Source organism: Oncorhynchus gorbuscha, linkage group LG11, assembly GCF_021184085.1.
Source record: "Oncorhynchus gorbuscha isolate QuinsamMale2020 ecotype Even-year linkage group LG11, OgorEven_v1.0, whole genome shotgun sequence".
Lineage (NCBI taxonomy): Eukaryota > Metazoa > Chordata > Actinopteri > Salmoniformes > Salmonidae > Oncorhynchus > Oncorhynchus gorbuscha.
The window spans coordinates 72457858-72483810 of NC_060183.1; the positions used below are offsets into that span (position 1 = coordinate 72457858).

At 41.8% G+C, this 25953-nt stretch overlaps 1 protein-coding gene across 2 annotated transcripts; it reads right to left on the bottom strand.

Annotated features, from left to right (window-relative positions):
• Nucleotides 1–16753: 16753 nt before the first annotated feature.
• Nucleotides 16754–25922, bottom strand: uap1l1 (UDP-N-acetylglucosamine pyrophosphorylase 1, like 1). Of its 2 annotated transcripts, none has more exons than XM_046290398.1 (9): nt 25218–25922; nt 22911–23115; nt 20921–21096; nt 19948–20120; nt 19576–19769; nt 19119–19259; nt 18676–18900; nt 18405–18471; nt 16754–17945 (listed from the first exon to the last, which is right to left on the bottom strand). In XM_046290398.1, the coding sequence occupies exons 1-9, from the start codon at nt 25501–25503 to the stop codon at nt 17856–17858; spliced, it is 1557 nt and encodes a 518-aa protein (XP_046146354.1). In that variant the 5' UTR covers nt 25504–25922; the 3' UTR covers nt 16754–17855. The 2 variants fall into 2 exon arrangements, with proteins under 2 accessions (XP_046146354.1, XP_046146355.1); XM_046290399.1 differs by having other exon boundaries at nt 18676–18861; nt 25218–25918.
• Between the last annotated feature and the right edge of the window lie 31 nt (nt 25923–25953).

Consider the following 25953-nt stretch of genomic DNA (forward strand, 5'->3'; position numbering starts at 1 on the left):
AATCGGCACTCGACCAAACATTAGTGTATATAAAATCACATCACTCATCTTCAAATTTTACTGGAAGAGCCAGAATGATTTTCCAATGTAGTCCATATTACCATTATTGCTTATTTCTGGTTTTCAGTGCTCTCCTATTGCACAGAAGATAAGCTAACGCTTGAGTTGGGGAACTCAACGCAAATCTGTTTTTACAGATTGCGTGCTGTAAAGGTACATTTCCGATTTGAGCCGACAACGCAGGAACATTGCCTTTAAATTTCAATTACGATGTAAAGCTGAATTTCAGCATTACGGATTGAGTACAGCCCTTAGTCAATCAGCCACTTAGTGGCCACAGAGGCACTGTCCATGCGGAGTTGATATTGGGGATAGGACACCAACAATGAACTAAATAATGCTCTAAAAAATAGTTTTATATCATGAGTACATGAAAGTACCTTTATACTGTAAATAACAGTTGGTGTATGACTTAGTAAGCTGAGGCCATAAGTGATTTTCATGTATCGGTTACCCTAACTTTCAAGGGCTTCATTTACACAGGCAGTCCAATTCTGATATTTTTTTCACTAATTGGTATTTTGACCAATCAGATCTGTGGTGGTTGGTCAAAAGACCAATTAAGTGTAGAAGGAAAAAAAGAGACCAGAATTGGGCAGGCTGTCTAAATGCAGCCAAGGAATGGTGTGATCTATTCTGGAAATGTGTTTCCTCACACAAGTGTTCCGTCACAGCTCAAATTTCTAAAAATGTTTAACTCTTCAGTCTTCTGAATCATTCTTTGGACTGAAGAGGACATTGGAGTAGGTGGGAGTGTCCCACTGGGCACACTGGTTGAATAAACGTTTTCACGTCATTTTAATTTTCATATATTGAAGCAACATCTCAAGACATCAGTCAGGAAGTTAAAGCTTGGTCACAAATGGGTCTTCCAAATGGACAATGACCCCAAGCATACTTCCAAAGTTGTTGCAAAATGGATTAAGGACAACCAAGTAAAGATATTGGAGTGGCCATCACAAAGCCCTGACCTCAATCCTATAGAAAATGTGTGGGCAGAACTGAAAAAGGCGTGTGCAGGCAAGGAGGCCTACAAACCTGACTCTGTTACACCAGCTCTGTCAGGAGGAATGGGCGATCGATCCTAACTGACCCAAGACTGAATTTTTACTAGGATTAAATGTCATGAATTGTGAAAAACTTAGTTTAAATGTATTTGGCTTAGGTGTATGTAAACGTCCAACTTCAACTGTACATTGAACCAACGTGGAATAGACATTCAGTTGATGTCTGTGCCCAGTGGGGTAGTAGAGTTGGGAAATCAACATACCAAGACTAAGGATCTCACTACCATTCACAGCAATTACATTTCTAATGCAGAGAGAATTTCTGACCTATTTGTTTCAGTAAAACTTTTCCTGCCTCTGACCTTTCTTTTGTCAACTGACACAAATACCAGGATTGGGGTCAATTCCTTTGAAATCCACTTACATACTGAACTGGAATTTCTTGCAATCCTGGTTCCAAAGAGTTTGGTCACAAGCTGAAGTGATGAGAGGAGTCATGGTTCATTTGGACGTCTGTCTCATCTAAAGATTATAGAAATATAATGAATGGAACGGGCTTGGATGGTCTTACCCTGGCAATTTGACTGGTAAACTCATGGCTATGGCTGCCAAGTATTGTGATGCAATAACTTCCATGATATTTTGGAATGTTCAATCAACTGATGTTGGATTGCCATTCTAATGTAGAATGTTCATTCAGATCATCCTAACGATGTGGCTCATGCAATAGATGCAGTAAAGGGGTCAATGGAACGCAGACCATTCCATTGAGAAGATTAGCGCATATTCAACAAAACTAACAAAGTGGATATTTGTCAAATCCTTCATGATTTATGTATTGTAAAAAGGCCCCCAATGTGATTACTTAAGTCCGATGTGGATATACAGTGAAGTCGGAAGTTTACATACACTTAGGTTGGAGTCATTAAAACCTGTTTTTCAACCGCTCCACACATTTGTTAACTATAGTTTTGGCAAGTCTGTTAGGACATCTACTTTGTGCATGACACAAGTCATTTTTCCAATAATTGTTTACAGACAGATTATTTCACTTATAATTCACTGTATCACAATTCTAGTGGGTCAGAAGTTTACATACACTAAGTTGACTGTGCCTTTTAACAGCTTGGAAAATTCCAAAAAATTATGTCATGGCTTTAGAAGCTTCTGATAGGCTAATTGACATAATTTGAGTCAATTGGAGGTGTACCTGTGGATGTATTTCAAGGCCTACCTTCAAACTTTGTGCCTATTTGCTTGACATCGTGGGAAAATCAAAAGAAATCAGCCAAGACTTCAGAAAAAAAATAGAGACTTCCAAAAGTCTGACTCATCCTTGGGAGCAATTTCCAAATGCCTGAAGGTACCACGTTCATCTGTACAAACAATAGTATGCAAGTATGAACACCATGGGACCACGCAGCTGTCATAGCACTCAGGAAGGAGATGTGTTGTGTCTGCTAGAGATGAACATACTTTGGTGCGAAAAGTGCAAATCAATTCCAGAACGACAGCAAAGGACCTTGTGAAGATGCTGGAGGAAACCGGTACAAATGTATCCATATCCACAGTAAGTCCTACTACGACACAACCTGAAAAGGAACTCTGCAAGGAAGAAGCCACTGCTCCAAAACCGCCATAAAAAAGCCAGACTACGATTTGCAACTGCACATGGGGACAAAAATCGTACTTTTGGGAGAAATGTCCTCTGGTCTGATGAAACAAAAATAGAACTGTTTGGACATAATGACCATCGTTATGTTTGGAGGAAAAGGGGTGATGCTTGCAAGCCGAAGAACACCATCCCAACCGTGAAGCACGGGTGTGGCAGAATCATGTTGTGAGGGTGCTTTGCTGCAGGAGAGACTGGTGCACTTCACAAAATAGATGGCATCATGAGGCAGGGAAATGATGTGGATATATTGAAGCAACATCTCAAGACATCAGTCAGGAAGTTAAAGCTTGGTCGCAAATGGGTCTTTCAAATGGACAAGGATCCCAAGCATACTGTGAAGGCCCTGAATTTTTCTGAACCGTCTCAGTGCAGCTCCTTCCAATAGGGCGTTTTCCCTTTAATTCCCTATTAAATAGCCAGCATCAGCTGCGCAAAAGTGGGGTTGTGATAGAGACGTGAATGAGGATGTGTTCAACCCTCAGTTCCGAAGCTTCTCTATTCCGTTGTTTTGTTGCCGTTAAACGTGTGTTTTGGAGCCTAAGAGAGTTTACCCAGGATCGGATCCACTCTTTGCGTCCGTCCGTGGACTACACCTCTCCGTTCTTCGTGGCCTTTTTCCGCTGGAGATCTATTGGCGGATTGGATTGTCTGACTGACAGACTGACTACCATCTTTTTGTATACGGTATTTCATTTGTTTTGATGTGATTTATGTAGTTAGTTGTAGTTGAGGACTTAGTAAGAGTTGATACGCTTTATTAAAGTTCAGTGGTAAAATAATTGTTATATTGGTTGTATGTTTAATACTGGGTTTACGCTACGGACAAACATTGCGTGACAATAGTCACTTGAGTTCACTGAACTCCTTTACCAGGCTGGACTCTTTAGGCCCGAGTTACAGGACATTTCTGGAGGAACCAGAACTCATTGTGTTATATTATTATATGTGTGTGCAATCATTGCTGTTGTTAATACAACCCACCGTTACAAAACCGTTACATAAAAAATGAAAAGAATATAGTTGTTTTGGAAGTTCTTTCTTTAAGGGTTTATGAAAAGTTTATTTCCATCCTGACTTTTACATAAGTCCTTTTGTATTGGTGTCGACTTGACGGCCCAGATGGGACTCGTTCCCTCCCAAACCAATGGGAGAAACCAATGTTTTCTCTAGTAGGCACAACCTACCTGGCACCCCTATAAATAATAACCTCAAGTCAAAACCGTTACAATACTTCCAAAGTTGGCAAAATGGATTAAGGACAACAACGTCAAGGTATTGCAGTGGCCATCGCAAAGCCCTGATTTCAAGCCTATAGAACATTTGTGGACAGAACTGAAAAAGAGTGTGCAAACCTGAGTCAGTTACACCAGCTTTGTCAGGAGGAATGGGCCAAAATTCACCCAACGTATTGTGGGAAGCTTGTGGAAGGCTACCCAAAACGTTTGACCCAAGTTAAACAATTTAAAGGCAATGCTACCAAATACTAATTGAGTGTATGTAAACTGCTGACACACATGGAATGTGATAAAAGAAATCAAAGCTGAAATAAATCATTCTCTATTATTCTGACATTTCACATGCTTAAAATAAAGTGGTGATCCTAACTGACCTAAGACAGGGAATTTTTACTCTGATTAAATGTCAGGAATTGTGAAAAACTGAGTTTAAATGTATTTGGCTAAGGTGTATGTAAACTTCTGACTAACTGTTTTTGGCTGTTTTTGCTGCATGACATTTATAAGTTGCCCCTTTTCAGGTTTAGAAGAAGTGACTGCTAAATGCTAACTCATTTGTATAAACTAATTAACATATAAAAATCATGCAGTTGATTGGAGAGGATGACATGAGCATGTGTTGGGGTTGACATCCATACACGGTTTTTACCTCAATGTAGTGTGAAATACACAAACAATAGCCTGAATGTAGGCACATTTTGTTGGGAGGTAACGAGGAGATTTGGGATCTTTCCCCCATGTGTTTCCATGGCAATTCCATTGTGTTTGAGTTCAATTGACCTCTTTACCACATCTATGGAATGTATTTTTTTGTAATGTCAGTTGAGTTGATTCGACAAATCAATGCACATATTGAAGGGTAGGCCTACTTTTCCTGCTTTTATTTACCTGGCATGGGTATACTCAAAATGATTGCCAGTCCACCCATTATGCCATCACTGACTTAAATAGAGACTCCAATTCTATTCATACTAGTTTTATGGTAAAGATACTTCTAGAAAGGAGGATGTAAACACAATTGGAGGAAAGGCGGGAAAGGCTGATTTCTAGGGAAGGAATGAAGGCCTTGAGTGGATGGTGACTTAGCATTAAGTCGTCAGATGGGGTCACTTCCCACCCGGAAGTACACCTGCTCCCACACTACAGCGCCGAAGAAGCCACAGAGATTGCGAAGCACACCGCAGTCAAACGGGTTCTCGACGGCGCCGCATTGCTTGAGGTAGCAGATGCGGTGGCGCACAATTAACTCCGAGGTGGTAGTGTTGAGGGAGACCAGGTAGATGTAGGAGTGTAACAGTACTCTTCTTGCGTTGTGTACAATCACAAACTCCAACTTGTAGCACCAGTCAGTGAGATTTATTCTGATGGAAACAGCACAAAATTGGATGTCATGCAAAATGCACGGCTCACCATCCAACGCTGCACTCACGCACGCTAGTTTGATGCTTGTTCCCTGGGACGATTCTAACTGAAATATCCTCCCTCATAAGCAAGCCACAAAAACCAACCAATAAGAAGCCATATTGAGTAGGTGAAGGCAAGACTAAACTAAAACCAAAAACCGACTGGCTTAACAATAAAGTGGCAAGGGGAATCACCAATATGACCCTGTTACACTCCCCCCTACCGAAATCCACTTGCAAACAAAAATAATAAAAATACAAAACTGCACTGCGCAAATATACAGCGAATATACAAATATACAGCGAATATACAAATATACAGCGAATATACAAATATACAGCGAATATACAAATATACAGCGAATATACAAATATACAAATATACAGCGAATATACAAATATACAGCGAATATACAAATATACAGCGAATATACAAATATACAGCGAATATACAAATATACAGCGAATATACAAATATACAAATATAGGTACAGCGACACACAACATATGTACTAAATAATCCAGATAAAAAAGTATATATATTTTTATACTACCCAAAAGAGAGAACTAAAAGGTAAAGCTGTGGATGCAGACCCTGCTGTAAGTTAGAACAGTCACTAAATATTCCAGTTATTAGACTATTCTCCACAAGAATTAGAGTGAAAAGTGGTTGATCAATCCCCTCAGCCCTCATAGGTAAACATGCCTGTCACATGTTAAGTACACTCAGCAACTTTAAAACATCCAAGTAATAAAATAAACCACCATAAGAGACTATCATATTCGTCACATTGCCATCCTGCAACCTCTAATCATGGTCACAATGATGTAAAAGCAAAACAAATAAAAGATGTCAATACCATTGACCCTCTGTATTCACATATTAACCTTCAATAGCTATCTTTCTGCTGATTCATAATCAGTCTAGACACTGGTTTAAATAACCTTCCTGCCCTTGACCTAATACGACCAAGAGTACCTTCAATTGCATAAGGAGTGACAGTGTGGTGTACTGTTGCAATAGTGGGTCTGTCAACACAGTCAGTGCATAAGGTAAGGAATGGTCTGAGTTTGGTAGGTCAGTGCGGATATTGTAAGCAGACTGGTCAATTAGCTCACTCACCACACTGTTACGGTCTTGGTCAGATTCTTGAAGACTCTTTGATCGAGGCAGACCTTCCAGTTGCAGTACATCTTCCACAGAATCCAAAAGGTTGAATATCCTGAGCAACCAAGGGTCACACATCACCCTCCAGGCTTGTGTCACCTGTTCCTTCAGAAGACAACTCTGACACCCACACTCTAGTTCTGTAATCAGCATCATCATCATCATCCACTGCAGTGTCCATGGCAGCTGAGACCACAAGGCTGTCATTCATGTCCTCAGACTCTGTTAATCCAGATGTGTCTGTTCCATCATCAACAGCAGCATGGGGAAGAGGAAGAAAGTTGACTGGCATTATCAGGTTGTGATGTACTGTACTGTGCGCACTTCCTCTGTCCAGTGGAGCTGTTCTGAATCTTAAGTGTGACTGTCAGCATTCAATCCAGTGACAAGGTAGACAGTATCCTCCCAACGTCCAGTGAACTCCCGCTTTCCGTGATCCCCCTTGTTTGCCATTAACACTTGATCACCAATCTCCACTAGTGCTCCTTTGACTTGTGTCATACAGGTAAACATGCCTCTTCAACTGCTTCGCTGCAGATGCCTGTGCTGTATTCATTGCTTCTTTCAGATCTCTCCTCAAGGACTGAACAAACTGGTCATAGTCGACAACTTCTGGGTTCTCTATGACAGAGCCAAAGACTATGTCAACAGGCAGTCTTGGCGTCCTCCCAAACACTAGCAGGAAAGGGGCAAATTCTGTGGTCTTGTGGATTGTACAATTGTATGCAAGTAGGGACTTCAGCGCCTGAGGCCATCTGTGCTTTGCTCTCATTGGCAGGCCCCGGATCATGTTTCCCAATGTCCTATTCATCCTTTCGTAGGACCCATTCCCTATCAGATGGTACAGCGTGGTGAGACTTCTGAACAGCAGTATGATCTCTAGCATTGAATCTCTTGATCCTCTCCCTGAGAATACCTTGTTAGTTACTTTTGATGTTGAGTCATTATACACTAATATTCCACACGAGGGCGGTATTGAATCTATGGAACATTTTCTTCTGCAACGTGACCCTGATGACCTACCTTCCAGTGCTGCATTGTAACATTGGCTGAAATAGTACTCACGCATAACTATTTCATGTTTCTAAATGATTTCTTTATTCAGACGAAAGGTACTGCTATGGGATCCCCCATGGCTCCTAACTATGCTAATTTGTATGTGGGTTACATGGAGAAACAGTCTATTTTCAATTCTCTCAAATGTTTTCTTGCCTCACATCATTATTTGGAAACGGTATATTGATGATATTTTTGTTCTATGGAGGGGTGATGCAAAACAGCTCCAGGCGTTCCATGCTTTTCTTAACTCCTGTTCTGAGCATCTGAGATTTACTATGCAATCTGATACACGTCAAATCAGTTTTCTTGATCTTCTGATTTTGTGTGAAGATAATGTTCTATACACTGATCTTTACAGGAAGCCTACTGATCGTAACAGTTTGTTGAGGGCTGATAGTTGTTACCCACTTCCCTTGAAAAATAGTTTGCCCTACAGCCAATTCTGTCGACTTCTGTCGAGAATTTGCAAAACACAATCAGATTTCGACAGAAATATGACTGAGACGCAAAGAAAGTTCAAGGAGAGGGGCTACAAGAATGATCAGATGAATATTGCCAATGGGAAAATTCAAAACAAAACGAGACATGACCTTTTTCAAAGTCAGTCTCGCAAAAAGACGCATTCTTGCGTTCTAACTACCCGCTATTCAACGTGCTCTGAACAAATTAAGGGAATTGTTAACAAACATTGGCACATCCTAAAATCCGATGATCGTCTCGGTAATGTGTTTTCGGACCTTCCCTTGGTCGTATTCTCGCGGGGCAGAAATCTCAGAGACCAATTGGTAAACTCTGATTTACCACCCAAATATATTCCTTAACAACGTCTATTTGCGCCCCTCCTGGATGGAAATTACAAATGTAATGGCTGTGCTCAATGCAATGGCACTTATAAATGTAGATCCTTCAAACACCCACAAACAGGGAAATCGATCCCAATAAAAGGTGTTATTACGTGCTCCACTAAGGCAGTTATTTAACTTATAACTTGTCCATGTGGTAAAAAAATAATGTAGGTAAAACAAAGCGCGAATTAAAAGTACGTATCTCAGAGCATCGTAGCACCATTTACTTATCCAGTTGCGGCCCACTTCTTGGAGGCAGGCCACTCGATTTTGTCTCTGCGTTATATTGGCATCGAACATGTCACCCTCCCTAGGAGAGGGGGTGACCTTGATAATTTATTGTTAAAACGAGAGGCTGCCTGGATCTTTAATTTAAAGACCCTTGCGCCCTTCGGTCTCAACGTAGACTTTGATCTGAAGCCATTCTTGTGATTATTGTGACTTTGCCATTGTAATTGTTTGTAAACTTGAGTAGTCAAATTAATCTATGATCGTATGCTATCCATTTGTTGTTTGTATGCTGTTCTTTGTATGACATTTTAATATTTGATTATTAACCAATGATATTAGGCCACTCTTGGCCATGATTACAGACACCTGTGTCTTTTGACACTATATAAACGAGTCATCCCGCAGTGTTTGTGATTATACCCTGATGAAGACAGCTTGGCTGTCGAAACGTTGGTAATTACATTTTTGCATCTGAGCTCCTATAGTGTGCGGCTCTCTTTTATTTTCAAGTGAGACTTCTGAACACCTGCAACACTCAACAGTTCTACAGATCAAAAGTCTATGCACACTAGTTCAAGAGGCTCAGTTGTTATTATGATTTCCAGAACCTCTCTTGTCAGGTAGACTGTTCTATGTTGGCCCTGCTTAATCATCAGTAGGTTGTGTGGTAGAACATCGACATCAGTCTGATCTGATAGCATAACAGCCAACAGCAGTGCATGTGAGCTCACATCACCCATACAGCACCTGTGTTAATGAAGAACAGCTGCAACTTCATGTCTTGATAAAGTACCAGATGGGAGGTCAACAGTAGCCTGGCAGCTAATGACCACCTTGTTGGAGTCAGAGGCTTTATCAAAAGGGTGGTTGGGCCAGAAAAACACATCTTGCACTCTGTCTGTGCGCACAGCATTAGCTTCAGCTAGTAAAGTCTGGTACGGGACCCTTGTCAGGTGATGGAGTGCACTGGGTTGTATGAACCTCTGCTCAAAGAATCTGCAAAAAAAAATTGGCCCAGGGATGTACTTGATGTCAAACTCGTACGGTGCCAGCTTGGCGACCCATCTCTGTTCACAAGCATCAAGCTTTGCTTTGGTCAGGATGTATGTCAAGGGATTATTATTCATCCATACTGTGAACTGCTGCCCCCTTAACCAGTGGTGGAACTTGTCACAGATAGCCCATTTCATGGCAAAGAACTTGAACCTGTGCCCAGGATACCTCGAGTGCGCAAAACTGATGAACTTGCTCATAAAGGCTATAGGTCTGGCAGTAGCTCCCCGTTCCTGTACTTGGGACAGCATAGCACCTAAGCTGTTGCTGGACACATTCACCAAGAGTAGAAAGTACGATCCATCCATCTGAACTTAACCTGAAGCGCAGGTGGGTCATGAAGCAAGGCAATGATCTAAAACACACAATCAAGTCTACATGAAAATGTCTAAAAAGCAACTAATTGAAAGTTTTGGAATGGTCTAGTTAAAGTCCAGACCTAATCCCAATTGAGATGTTGTGGCAGGACTTGAAACGAGCAGTTCATGCTTGAAAACCTACAAATGTCACTGAGATAAAGTAGTTCTGTATGGAAGAGTGGGCCAAAATTCCTCCACAGTGACGTGAGAGACTGATCAACAACTACAGGAAGAGTTTGGTTGAAGTCATTGCTGCTGAAGGTGGCACAACCAGTTATTGAGTGTAATGGGACAATTACTTTTTCACACAGGGGCATTGGGTGTTGCATAACTTTCTCTATTTAGATAAGGTAGGCTACTTCAAAGCAACTTATCCATTTGTTCCATTTGATCCCTGTTCCTAGGCCGTCATTGAAAATAAGAATTTGTTCTTAACTGACTTGCCTAGTTAAATAAAGGTAAATAAATAAACATTCATTGAATGAGGGAATCATTTTATAAAGAAAAGTATTTGGTTGTAATCTTGAAATATTTTATATCAAGGGCAGCAACCATCCTCCAGGATAGCTACTGGGTGTGCAGGGTTTTATTCAAGCCCTGGTCTAACCAAATTGTAGCCTAAACTTCAGCTGCTCAACAGGACCTTGATAGGCAGACTTGGGTGTTTCAGGGCCGGATCAAAAGCCAAGCCTGCAGACCCAGGTGCTTTCTAGATGGAGGGTTGACAACATGTTGACATGTAACTAACAGTGCAGTTTTACTTTGTGGAGGGTTAAGTGCATTGATCAAGGGCACAATGGCAGGAAATGGTAGGCCTACATGGGATCAGACACAGCAGCCTTCCAGGTACAATAATGCTTACTTTTTCATGTGGGCTATAATAATAGTAATGAACATTTGGTTAAAAGTAATGGAAAAGGGGGTATGAACCCTTAACAGCTCCTGAATGGCGCAGCGGTCTAAGGCACAGCATCTCAGTGCTAGAGGGTTCACTACAGGCCCTGGTTCGATTCCAGGCTGTACCACAACCGGCTGTGATTGTGAGTACCATAGGGCACCGCACAATTTGCCCAGCCTTGTCCGGGTTTAGCCGGGGTAGGTCGTCATTGCGGGGCACCAGGGTAATCTAGTGGTTAGAGCATTGGACTAGTAATCAAAAGGTTACAAGGTCGAATCCCCGAGCTGACAAGGTACAAATCCGTCGTTCTGCCCCTGAACAAGGCAGTTAACCCACTGTTCCTAGGCCGTCATTGTAAATAACATTTTGTTCTTAACCGACTTGCCTAGTTTAAATAAAAACAGTGAATAATCACAGGTCTCTATAGCATAATGTAATTTCTGAATTGTGGTGAACATAATCTACCATTTAGAAAAATTACATTTTTGAAAATCTTGAGAAATTTTTCAACATGGCGGTCTGTGTCTATTTGTCAATAACAGCTGGTGCGCAAAATCAAATATTAAGGAAGTTTCAATGTTTTGCATACCTGAAGTAGAGTATCTCATGATAAGATGTAGACCACACTATTTACCAAGAGAGTTTATCTATTTACCACCACAAACCGATGCTGGCACTGAGACCGCATTCAACGAGCTATATAAAGCCATAAGCAAACAAGCGAATGCTCATCCAGAGGCGGCGCGCCTAGTGGCCGAGGAATTCAATGCAGGGAAACTTAAATCCGTTTTACCTCATTTCTAGCAGCATGTTATATGTGCAACAAGAGGGGGAAAAAAAAAACTCTAGACCACCTTTACTCCATACACAGAGATGAGAGCTCTTCCTCTCCCTCCATTTGGCAAATCTGACCATAATTATATCCTCCTGATTCCTGCTTACCTGCGAAAACTAAATCAGGAAGTACCAGTGACTCGCTCAATACGGAAGTGGTCAGGTGACGCAGATGCTAAGCTACAGGACTGGTTTGCTAGCACAGACTGGAGTATGTTCCGGGACTCATCCGATGGCATTAAGGAGTATACCACATCAGTCACCAGCTTCATCAATAAGTGCATCGGTGACATTGTCCCCACAGTGACCGTACGTATATACCCCAACCAGAAGTCAGGGATTACAGGCAACATCCACACTGAGCTAAAGGGTAGAGCTTCGACTTTCAAGGAGCTGGATGCTTATAAAATATCCTGCTATGCCCTCAGACGAACCATCAAACAGGCACAGCGTAAATACAGGACTAAGACTGAATCCTACTACACCGGCTGACACTCGTCGGATGAGCCAGGGCTTGCAAACTATTACGGACTACAAAGGGAGGCCCAGCCACAAGATGCCCAGTGACACAAGCTTACCAAACTAGGTAAATGACTTCTATGCGGGCTTCAAGGCAAGCAACACTGAAGCATGCATGAGCACACCAGCTGTTCCGGATGGCTGTGTGATCACGCTCGTCGTAGCCAATGTGCGTAAGACCATTAAAAAGGTCAACATTCCCAAGGCTGCACAGATTGCCAGGACGTGTACTCTCAGCTTGCGCTGAAAAACTGACATTTTCAACCTGTTTCTGGCCGAGTCTGTAATACCTACATATTTCATGCAGACCACCAGTCCCTGTGCCCAATAACACCAAGGTAACCTTCCTAAATGACAACCAACACGTAGCACTCACGTCTGTAGCCATGAAGTGCTTTGAAAGGCTGGTCACAGCTCACATCAACACCATCATCCCAGAAACCCTAGACCCACTCCGATTTGCATACCGTCCCAACAGATCCACAGATGACGCAATCTCTATTGCACTCAAGACTGCCCTTTCCCACCTGGACAAAGGGAACACCTACGTGAGAATGCAGTTAATTGACTGCAGCTCAGCATTCAACACCGTAGTGCCTTCAAATCTCATCATTAAGCTAAGGACCCTGGGACTAAATACCTCCCTCTGCAACTGGACTTCCTGACGGGACGCCACCAGGTGATAAGGGTAGGCAACAACACAGGGGCCCCTCAGGGGTACATGCTTACCATGACATTGTGGCCAAGCACGACTCCAACACCATCATTAAGTTTGGTGATGACAACGGTGGAAGGCCTGATCATTGACAATGACAGACAGCCTATAGGAAAGAGTTCAGAGACCTGGAAGTGTGGTGCAAAGACAACCTCTCCATCAACGTGATCAAGACAAAGGAGATGATTGTGGACTATAGGAAAAGGAGGGCCGAGCACGCCCCCATTCTCATCGACGGGGCTGTAGTGGAGCAGGTTGAGAGCTTCAAGTTCCTTGGCGTCCAAATCAAACTATCATGGTCCAAATACACCAAGACTGTCGTGAAGAAGGCATGGAATGGCAACTGCTCAGCCTCTGACCACAAGGCGCTACAGAGGGTAGTGCGTATGGCCCAGTACATCACTGGGGCAAGCTTCCTGCCATACAGGACCTTTATACCAGGTGGCGTCAGAGGAAGGCCCTAAAAATTGCCAAAGACTCCAGCCACCCTAGTCAGACTATTCTCTCTGCTACCGCACGACAAGTGGTACCAGAGCACCAAGTCTAGGTCCAAGAGGCTTCTAAACAGCTTCTACCTCCAAGCCATAAGTCTCCTGAACAGCTAATCAAATGGCAACCTGGAATATCTCCATTGACCTACCCCTCTTTTTTACACTTCTGCTACTTGCTGTTTATTATCCATTATCTATTCATAGTCACTTTATCCCATACCTACATGTACATATTACCTCAATTATCTCGACTAACCTGTACCCCCGCACATTGACTAGGTACCCCCTGTATATAGCCTCCTTACTGTTATTTTATTGTCGCTCTTATTTTTTACTTTGGTTAATTTAGTTTTTTTTTAAATAAATCTTAAGTCTTATTTTTCTTAAAACTGCATTGTTGGTTAAGGGCTTGTAAGTAAGCAGTTCACAGTAAGGTCTACTAAATCCCCAGATTAACATACCAAGCTTTCTGCTTAGATGCATACAACCTGACAACTAGTGAGCTGACTATATTTTGTCCGAATCACCAAAAAGCACTCAAATCCTTTTCTCTCTAATAAATATGATCGAAAACATCTCTGGAGGGCTGCAATATTACTGTTCGGTTGCTGTCGTTCCTACGGATACGTTCGTTCTATTGGTCAGTTGCATTCACGTGGTACATGATATGACATCATCGTGTACATTGATTTTTGCTGAATTAATGTCCTCCTCTAGGAATTCCAGAATGCTGACTGGGAAATTTGTTTGGTATTCAAGTGCTATCTAACAACGGGCCATATAAAGATTTTACGACGCCAAAACAGTTCATTGATGATCCTCAAAAACAGAATTACGAGTGGGAATATGGGAAACATATGAACGTAGCAACAAACAAAAAAGTCTGTGTACTGTACTGGATGGAAACTGAATCATGTTAAAGCCTTATGTTACCATTGGATGGCAATATTGACTCATTTTCGACTGAACTATGATGATCCAAAGGGGAGGGTTGTCACTAGTTACCACAGCCACAAAGTCATAAACAGTGCCGCGTTCTACAATTTATGTTCTTAAAATGTTATTTTAAATCTAATCCTTAACTATGACGCTAACTTAATGTCTAACCTTAAATTAAGACAAACATTTTTTTGTTTTCATTCATTTTTACAACATAGCCAATTTGGACTTCTTGGCAGTGGTATCTGACAACCAAAGAGGCAAAGAAAAATGTAAAAGAAAAGATGCATTTCATACAGAAAGGCTGGGGGTATAGAAAAGATGCATTTCCTACAGAAAGGCTGGGGGTATAGAAAAGATGCATTTCCTACAGAAAGGCTGGGGGTATAGAAAAGATGCATTTCCTACAGAAAGGCTGGGGGTATAGAAAAGATGCATTTCCTACAGAAAGGCTGGGGGTATAGAAAAGATGCATTTCATACAGAAAGGCTGGGGTATAGAAAAGATGCATTTCATACAGAAAGGCTGGGGGTATAGAAAAGATGCATTTCATACAGAAAGGCTGGGGTATAGAAAAGATGCATTTCATACAGAAAGGCTGGGGGTATAGAAAAGATGCATTTCATACAGAAAGGCTGGGGGTATAGAAAAGATGCATTTCATACAGAAAGGCTGGGGGTATAGAAAAGATGCATTTCCTACAGAAAGGCTGGGGGCATAGAAAAGATGCATTTCCTACAGAAAGGCTGGGGGCATAGAAAAGATGCATTTCCTACAGAAAGGCTGTGGGTATAGAAAAGATGCATTTCCTACAGAAAGGCTGTGGGTATAGAAAAGATGCATTTCCTACAGAAAGGCTGTGGGTATAGAAAAGATGCATTTCCTACAGAAAGGCTGGGGGTATAGAAAAGATGCATTTCCTACAGAAAGGCTGTGGGTATAGAAAAGATGCATTTCATACAGAAAGGCTGTGGGTATAGAAAAGATGCATTTCCTACAGAAAGGCTGTGGGTATAGAAAAGATGCATTTCCTACAGAAAGGCTGTGGGTATAGAAAAGATGCATTTCCTACAGAAAGGCTGTGGGTATAGAAAAGATGCATTTCCTACAGAAAGGCTGTGGGTATAGAAAAGATGCATTTCCTACAGAAAGGCTGGGGGTATAGAAAAGATGCATTTCCTACAGAAAGGCTGGGGGTATAGAAAAGATGCATTTCCTACAGAAAGGCTGTGGGTATAGAAAAGATGCATTTCATACAGAAAGGCTGTGGGTATAGAAAAGATGCATTTCATACAGAAAGGCTGTGGGTATAGAAAAGATGCATTTCATACAGAAAGGCTGTGGGTATAGAAAAGATGCATTTCATACAGAAAGGCTGTGGGTATAGAAAAGATGCATTTCATACAGAAAGGCTGGGGGTATAGAAAAGATGCATTTCATACAGAAAGGCTGGGGGTATAGAAAAGATGCATTTCATACAGAAAGGCTGTGGGTATAGAAAAGATGCATTTCATACAGAAAGGCTGTGGGTATAGAAAAGATGCATTTCATACAGAAAGGCTGGGGGTATAGAAAAGATGCATTTCATACAGAAAGGCTGGGGGTATAGAAAAGATGCATTTCATACAGAAAGGCTGTGGGTATAGAAAAGATGCATTTCCTACAGAAAGGCTGTGGGTATAGAAAAGATGCATTTCCTACAGAAAGGCTGTGGGTATAGAAAAGATGCATTTCCTACAGAAAGGCTGTGGTATAGAAAAGATGCATTTCCTACAGAAAGGCTGTGGGTATAGAAAAGATGCATTTCCTACAGAAAGGCTGTGGGTATAGAAAAGAATCATTTCCTACAGAAAGGCTGTGGGTATAGAAAAGAATCATTTCCTACAGAAAGGCTGTGGGTATAGAAAAGATGCATTTCCTACAGAAAGGCTGGGGGTATAGAAAAGATGCATTTCCTACAGAAAGGCTGGGGGTATAGAAAAGATGCATTTCCTACAGAAAGGCTGGGGGTATAGAAAAGATGCATTTCCTACAGAAAGGCTGGGGGTATAGAAAAGATGCATTTCCTACAGAAAGGCTGGGGGTATAGAAAAGATGCATTTCCTACAGAAAGGCTGGGGGTATAGAAAAGATGCATTTCCTACAGAAAGGCTGGGGGTATAGAAAAGATGCATTTCCTACAGAAAGGCTGGGGGTATAGAAAAGATGCATTTCCTACAGAAAGGCTGGGGTATAGAAAAGATGCATTTCATACAGAAAGGCTGGGGTATAGAAAAGCTTTATAATTTCCACAGTTGCTTTGATCATTAACATTTGACACATTATAAAAAAGGGTAAGAAAGGTCAATACATTTCCTCAAAGTGTATCATAAAGTAAAAATATAATCAGATGTTTTATATTAGTTCCTTGGTATTAAGGTATCATGATTACAGTACTTGAGTTTTGCTTACTGAAATGCATACTGAAATGTGTATCCCGTTTAAATTATGTCCATAAAATTAACTGAAATGTGTATAATCAGAAGATAAACACAATGTGTTTTAAAGTGCTAGAATAATTTGTTTCCTTTTAAGCAATAGATCATGGAAGAGTATGGGACAACATTGTAATGAGCATGTTTGGATGAAAAAAAATGTGGATACAAAAATTCCCTTGTAATTGCCAATGCATCTTTGTGCTCTGATGCTGAATTCCAAACAGACCCTTAGTCCCCTTTCCTCAACACTTCATGAAAATCTGAAAGGACCAGATAGTTATGAGCATGGTTATGGAGTAACTGATTACTTCTACATGTAATCAGTTAATCTGAGAACCAAAAAAAACAACTGTAATCAGTTATAAGACATTACAGTTACATCAGTTACATATTGTTATCAGATTACAGATACTTTTGAAAAACTAGAGGATTACTTCTTCGATTACTTTTAAATTCAGAAACGATACATTAGGATACATTGGCACCTTCCGGTTTCTTAATTACATTCAATTAAGCATTGAAAAAGGCGCAAGTTAAAGTTTGTTCCACCTGAGCGAGTCTGACCACTATAACGGTACACCAAATGCATTTGTTGTAGCCTTTCTTCTTTTAAGGTCTCTTAAGGGGAAAGTAATCTAAAAGTAACAAAGTAATCAGATTACAGTAATGATTTTGGGTAATCCTAAAGTTGTTACTGATTATAATTTTGGACAGGTAACTAGTAACAGATTACACTTAGAAAGTAACCTACCAACCCTGTTTATGAGAAACATGCCATTAGGGGCAACAATTTTGAAATCAAGCCAAGGAATGAGCATCTCATATCAACAGACCTAACTGCTCAAGAGGTAAGCCCATCTGATGGGAACAGTGTACTGTAGAGCTAGCTACTGAGCCTGGAGGAGTTCTTTTGCCCTGTTCTCATCCAGAAGGAAGGGGGTCGTCAGGACCTTCTGTCCCAGCAGCTGCTCCAAACCCTGGGGGAGACAGACATGAAGAGAGCAGATATGGAGAGAGCAGCTTTAGTCAAATCAAATGTTATTGGTCTGGTCACATACACATGGTTAGCAGATGTTATTGCGAGTGTAGCGAAATGCTTGTGCTTCTAGTTCGACAGTGCAGCAATATCTAACATGTTTGAAAGTGTGCATTTTAGAGTAAAAAAATACACCTCCCCCCACTCTCATGGGAAAGTGCCAGTAGATATCATGTTCTTGAGGACGAGAATAAAACAGAACACTTTCCTAATTTGCCATGAGTGCACATTAACAATATTAGAGTGGTGAAGTAACTGCTCAGTCTAGTGTAACCTTACAGAGAAACTCAACACTGGACCCTGCAGATTAAATATTAATGGTCATATTGTTAGGAGACTCCAATAGGAGGAAATAAGGGCAGGAAGTGACATCACATAGGAACTGTTGTTGTGGCCTCACCTCTCCGAAGAAAGACACCAGCGGGGAGATCTCACAGACAGCTGGAGGGTCTTCATCCCGTGTCACTCTAACAAGAATTTGAAAAAGGAAATCTATGATTATCCCAATGTTTCAGGTGCTGGACAGAACAACATATAGGAAAAAATAAAAGATGTCTGCAATTTATATAATCCCAACTGTGATTTATTGGTGAGATAAGTGCACACACACACCCACCCTCTAATCCCCATTGAGATCCCCATATTTTATGTAGAGTAGCGCTCACTCCCACCTGGGTCTAGGAGGTAGGGATTTCCCTTGGGCATCCAGGAAGCTGGCTCCTGCAGCCATCGCCCAGCGGTAATGCTGTGCCAGTAAGGATTGTCTGGCTGTGGTAGGAGTGTCCAGAGGTGCGCCATCAGCATTTTTCAATGGCGAGAATTCTTCCTCTCTCAGAACCTCAAATGCCACAAATTTCCTGCCATTGTCAGGAGGAAAATGTCTCATATTTGGTGTGCTGGAGAATGTCAATAGCAAAATATTTTACTGTGTTCCGTTTACATTATATCTTACATGCATTAATATAAATTGTTTAAATAAGCAATCATTTTGGTAAAATAAGCAGTCAAATTATGGTTACTATGTAACATTAGTAAAATTGTCTAGAATATCATTGAAATATTTGAAACTAGGAAAATTGTGTAATGCAAATCAGTCACAAAATTTGAATTTCACCTTGAAAACTGAAAGACATCAAAAACAAACTTCTCCATTTTGATCCCATTGGGCTTGGTGGGTTTCACCAGGTTTCCTTCCCTGTCCACAAAAGGGACTTTCTTAAGCGCCACGTGCTGCTTCAGCTGGCCCTGAAACTTCCTGAGGAGATAGGTGGACGAATGAAAGACATTACAAACTGTTATATCACAAGTTGCTTTTGCCCAGACAGTTGTTTCAGCAATGCAATATGACAAGACAGTGACAGTGTGCAAAATTGTGCAGGAGTGGGGTCCATGTAATTTCAACTCATTCCATTCCAGAAATGAATGTTAATTTAATTTATTCAACCATTACTTTCAGTAAGAATTGTTTTCATTTTTTTATTCTTCTTCTTACTGAAGTGTTGTGCACATGACTTGTACATAGTGGTTTTATTTTTGCCCCATTACAGTATACATCTCTTCATCTCACTCACTGTGCCACTTCGTTGAGGAAGGGCCGTGTGAAGAAGTGGTTGCAGATGTTTCCTGCGCTGTACACCAGCTCTCCTCCTGGGTCTCGCTGCTCGGCCGTCTCTGGGCGGAGCTCGCTGTACTCCACCACCTGGTACACCCCCTTCACCTTGCATACCACGCCCACCGGCTCCGCTGGGTACGCCTTCTCAACTACCTGGAAATAGTCATGTCAACTGTCATAACATTTGAAATATTAAGAATGTAGAAACAAATGTGCATATAAATAACATGCATGTGACCAAGTTATAACAAGTATACAACCTAATAAGTGTGGATCAGGAAAACATGCCCGCATGATTACATTGTAGGTGTGATGATTTGCTTTCGTTTACCTTGGCACCGCAGTCTGCTCCTTTACTCACGCAGAAACCAATGAAGATAGGGTCGGCCATTTTGACCAGGATGTTGTCTACACAGTAGACGTGGAGGTACTCCACACCCCTCTCCTCCATGTTCTCAAGTACCTTGTTATCCACCAGTGCTCGGTACAGGCCACCATTTCCATCTAAAAGTTTAGAGAGACGGAAAAGAGAATAATTGATTCATATGCACTGCCCCGATCAACTAAATTGCATTAAAGATGCAATATGCAGAAATCAAAATCAAAATGTATTGGTCACATACACATGGTTAGCAGATGTTATTGCGGGTGTAGCGAAATGCTTGTGCTTCTAGTTCCAACAGTGCAAGTAATCTAACAATTTCCCAACAACTACCTACCTAATACACACAAAGCCAAAGGGGTGAATGGGAATATGTCTTTCCTGCTTGTTAAAATTCTAATAGGTAGCCTAATTTCAGTTTATTTGACTAAACAAGCAGTCATTGTGTAGGGCAGGAGTATTCTTACCCTACGAGGTCCGGAGCATGCTGGTTTTCTGCTCTACCTAATAATTAATTGCACACACCTGGTGTCCCAAGTCTAAAGCAGTCGCTGATTAAATGGGAACAATGAAAAATGCAGTGGAACTGGCTTTGGGGTCCAGAGTTGAGTTTGAGGGGAGTAGAGACTCATTATACCATCTAAACTGCCATGAAATGTTTTCCATAACCAAAAATATTATATTTTCAGCTGTTTGAAACTGGTGTACAAAACCAAAAGTAAAAATATGAAAAACTAAAAAAATTAAGAACGAGAAGCATAGAAATAGCCCACTGCTTCTTAGACTTGCTGTCAACGAGAATGACAGATCTGTAACTAACATTTCTATATGAATTTGGTCAGGTTGCCCAAAAAGTTACATATTCCTGCTTTAATAAAAACTTCACTTTAATCTGTCAACCAACTCCATGCCATTTTATTACCTGGGGCCATAGCTATCTTCCCTTTGTCCTGTAGGATGACTTTTCCATCAAAGGTCACAGCCGGGATCATCCTTTGCTCAAACATGACCACGTCAGAGGGATCCAGACCAAAGTACTTATTCTCCTGGAAGAACTTCTTGGTAGGATCCAGGGTAAACTCACTGGTCATGATGTACCTGATGATGGCAGAACAGTAGCATAGAGCACACAGAGGAAAACCAATGTCAGAGAGCAGGAACGCTCAGTCAAATTGAGAACGTTTAAGTTTGCAAATATAAACTGCTCAAAAAAATAAAGGGAACACTTAAACAACACAATGTAACTAAGTCAATCACACTTCTGTGAAATCAAACTGTCCACTTAGGAAGCAACACTGATTGACAATAAATTTCACATGCTGTTGTGCAAATGGAATAGACAACAGGTGGAAATTATAGGCAATTAGCAAGACACCCCCAATAAAGGAGTGGTTCTGCAGGTGGGGACCACAGATCACTTCTCAGTTCCTATGCTTCCTGGCTGATGTTTTGGTCACTTTTGAATGCTGGCGGTGCTTTCACTCTAGTGGTAGTGTGAGACGGAGTCTACAACCCACACAAGTGGCTCAGGTAGTGCAGCTCATCCAGGATGGCACATCAATGTGAGATGTGGCAAGAAGGTTTGCTGTGTCTATCAGCGTAGTGTCCAGAGCATGGAGGCGCTACCAGGAGACAGGCCAGTACATCAGGAGACGTGGAGGAGGCCGTTAGGAGGTTAACAACCCAGCAGCAGGACAGCTACCTCCGCCTTTGTGCAAGGAGGAGCAGGAGGAGCACTGCCAGAGCCCTGCAAAATTACCTCCAGCAGGCTACAAATGTGCATGTGTCTGCTCAAACGGTCAGAAATAGACTCCATGAGGGTGGTATGAGGGCCCGACGTCCACAGGTGGGGGTTGTGCTTACAGCCCAACACCGTGCAGGACGTTTGGCATTTGCCAGAGAACACCAAGATTGGCAAATTCGCCACTGGTGCCCTGTGCTCTTCACAGATGAAAGCAGGTTCACACTGAGCACATGTGACAGACATGACAGTCTGGAGACGCCGTGGAGAATGTTCTACTGCCTGCAACATCCTCCAGCATGACCGGTTTGGCAGTGGGTCAGTCATGGTGTGGGGTGGCATTTCTTTGGGGGGGGGGGGGGGGGGTCGCACAGCCCTCCATGTGCTCGCCAGAGGTCGCCTGACTGCCATTAGGTACTGAGATGAGATCCTCAGACCCCTTGTGAGACCATATACTGGTGTGGTTGGCCCTGCGTTCCTCCTAATGCAAGACAATGCTAGACCTGTGGCTGGAGTGTGTCAGCAGTTCCTGCAAGAGGAAGGCATTGATGCTATGGACTGGCCCACCTGTTCCTCAGACCTGAATCCAATTGAGCACATCTGGGACATCATGTCTCGCTCCATCCACAGACTGTCCAGGAGTTGGCAGATGCTTTAGTCCAGGTCTGGGAGGAGATCCCTCAGGAGACAATCTGCCACCTCATCAGGAGCATGACCAGGCGTTGTAGGGAGGTCATACAGGCACGTGGAGGCCACACACTACTGAGCCTCATTTTGACTTGTTTTAAGGACATTACATCAAAGTTGGATCAGCCTGTAGTGTAGTTTTCCACTTTAATTTTGAGCGTGACTCCAAATCCAGACCTCCATGGGTTGATAAATTTGATTTCCATTGATAATATTTGTATGATTTTGTTGTCAGCACATTCAACTATGTAAAGAAAAAAGTATTTAATAAGAATATTTCATTCATTCAGATCTAGGATGTGTTATTTTAGTGTTCCCCTTATTTTTTGGAGCAGTGTAGTGATCTGCAGTTTAAGAGCACTGTTTTTTATTTTGTTTTGATCATGTGTTTGGAAATGAATCTGATTCTGCACATATTGCACTGAATTGAAATTGTGCCAGCTCATAAAATGAGAGCAGTCAATTGACCGCCATGAGATCTCACCATGGTACTGTGCACTTTGATCCATGCTTTGCATTCGCCAGCTCCTGTATTTTGCAGATGCGCTCTGCCTGGATTTGATACAGAGTTTTGCTGCTCGGGAGACCCACATTGTACATCCCTTTGGGGTATGAAACCCCAAGACGGGTCCCCTGGCCACCAGCCAACAGCAGCACAGCCACTCTGTTCTGGGAAATTTGCAAAAACCCTGCAAAAGGACAATACCAGAGGAAAGAAAACAATCATTATAGCACCATGGCAAAGCACAGACAAACCAAAGAAACAAGGTTGACACTGACATTCACCAAACAGGTGTTAGTATCAACATTTGCATTTGCTGTGCTTTTATAGAGTAAGCTACTATGTTGGTGCACTACAGTGGCCTGACAGTCGTCATTTACCATTACAACAAAAAAATACACATTTCAGGAATCCCTGACCTATGCTTGATCAAAATGTAAGTGTAATTGCCATACGTTCAAATGACAGTGGGACCCAGGCACATGCACAGTTAGATGTCTAAGGGTGTCTGAGCACCTGCCCCCTTGCCCTCCTATGAGAGTGTTTTAATCATTACATTTTTTCATCCCACCCCTCTTTGTAGTCTTATAGGGACCATCCTGATCTCACATATGTAAGTTTGTGAGATCAGGGTGGGTCATATGAGGCTACTCTCTTTGAGCAGTAGGCTATAAACTTACTTACAGTGGGATTTTGCAGAAAATAAAGGCATATTCAAAAAAAATATGTTGAAATTTGGATACAGGAGCATTAGATATATATATATATATATATATATATATATATGCTTCTCAAATGTTACACAAGTCGCGACAATTCCAAGTCCAGCAAAATTGAGTCACTCAATTATTTAAAAACATTTTTTTAAAGGGGGCAATCTGCAATTGCTAAATAAATGTTGGGATTTATAATTAACATTACCCATTGATTATTGAAGAATATAATTTAGAAATGCCTCAGGGGTGTATGCTTAGTCCCCTCCTGTAATCCCTGTTCACCCATGACTGTGTGTCCAAGCACGACTCCAACACCATCCTTAAGTTTGCTGACAACACAACGATGAGACTGGGGCGGTAGGGCAGCCTAGTGGTTAGAGCGGTGGACTAGTAACCGGAATGTTGCAAGTTCAAATCCCTGAGCTGACAAGGTACAAATCTGTTGTTCTGCCCCTGAACTGGCAGTTAACCCACTGTTCCTAGGCCGTCATTGAAAATAAGAATTTGTTCGTAACTGACTTGCCTAGTTAAATAAAGCTAAAATAAAAATGAAAAATAGGGAGGAGGCCAGAGACCTGGCAGTGTGGTGCCAGGACAACAAACTCTCCTTCAACGTGAGCAAGACAAAGGAGCTGATCGTGGACTATGGGAAAAGGAGGACCAAACACGCCCCCATTCAAATCAACAGGGCTTTAGTGGAGCGGGTCAAAAGTTTAAGATTCCTTGGTGTCCACATCACCAACAAACTATCATGGTTCAAACACACCAAGACAGTTGTGAAGAGGACACGACAACACCTTTTCCCCCTCAGAAGAGTGAAAAGATTTGACATGGGTCCCCAAATCATTCAAAAAAATTATCCAGCTGCACCATCGAGAGCATCCTGACCGGTTGTATCACTGCCTTGTATGGCAACTGCTCTGCATCAACCGCAAGGCGCTACAGAGGGTAGTGCATACTGGGGCCAAGCTTCCTGCCATCCAGGACCTATATACAATAAAAATTGTTATTTTATTGTGTTTATATTTTACTTAAGTTTATTTCGTAAATATTTTTTTAACTTGTCATACCGCAATTGTAGTACCGCATCAGAGCCCCACAAATATACATTTGTTTCACAAATGTGACATTTTAGGCATTTAGCAGACGTTCTTATCCAGAGAAAATTACAGGAGCAATTAGGATTACGTGCCATGCTCAAGGGCACATCAACAGATTTTGCACCTATTCCGCAGGAGGAATCGAATCGGCAACCTTTCGGTTACTGGTCCAACGCTCTTTAAACGCTTGGATGGAATAGTAATGGAGTAATGCTTCTAAACATTGTATAAAAATAAAAATACATAAATTTAAAAAACACTGTATAGATGTAAAACATGCTTAAATCTATAATTTGTATATCGTGGATGGTCAATCCTTGCATCCCATATCGCTGTCTATGAATTTAAGAGGTTACATTTTCTCCAGCACCATCTCGAGGCGGGGATTACTTCGTTATTGGCAATTCCTGATTTCACTTCAAATTAGCTAGTTGAGTGTTTACTTTTCTCATATCGAGAATACAGCAGCCTACCTTCATTCTCCCAGCCAGTTAAGGCGGTGTGATCACTCTTCCGAATGCTCCCGATGAATTCTGAAGATACTGGCTCAATTTGCTGGTCCGCGGCTGTTGCGGAATGATCAGCTTTAGCAGACTCCGCCGCCCGTTCACAGTGCTCGCGCAATTCATCTAAATCCAACTGAGACAACTCAACCAGAAATGTGTTTTTGTCATCCCCAGAAAGTTCAGACCAAAATTGCAGAACGTGAGACTGTCCTGCATGTTCTAAAGAACATTTTATTTCCTCAAATGAAAGCATTTTCACGACCTAATATTCAGAAGAAACACGTTCACCTATACCATGTTACACAGCCGCGGTAAAGGTTAGTTTGACTTGGTCAATCTTCGGTTTGTTACTCCCTTCGTCAGGAACTCGTGACTTGTGCAGGGCTCAGTAGGAAAGAGCAAAATACACAAAGGCTGTCTTGTGATTAAATTTGAGTTGCTGCCTGTGGCTGGGCAAAGCAAAACCACACAACTGCGCATTCATCAAAATATGAAGAAACATTTTAGTTTTAGATGCGGTTTTCTCTCAGTGGTTGGCTTGCTATATTACAAATACTGTACAATGACTACAGTATCCAACTGCAGCCCCGGAGAAATATAAACACTATGAGTGGAAATCGTTTGATCGCGCCAAGGAAAGAAGGAAGGATGCATTTTTAAAGTATTCGATTTCAACACGCGAACCCGTTCTGTTGGGGGAGGA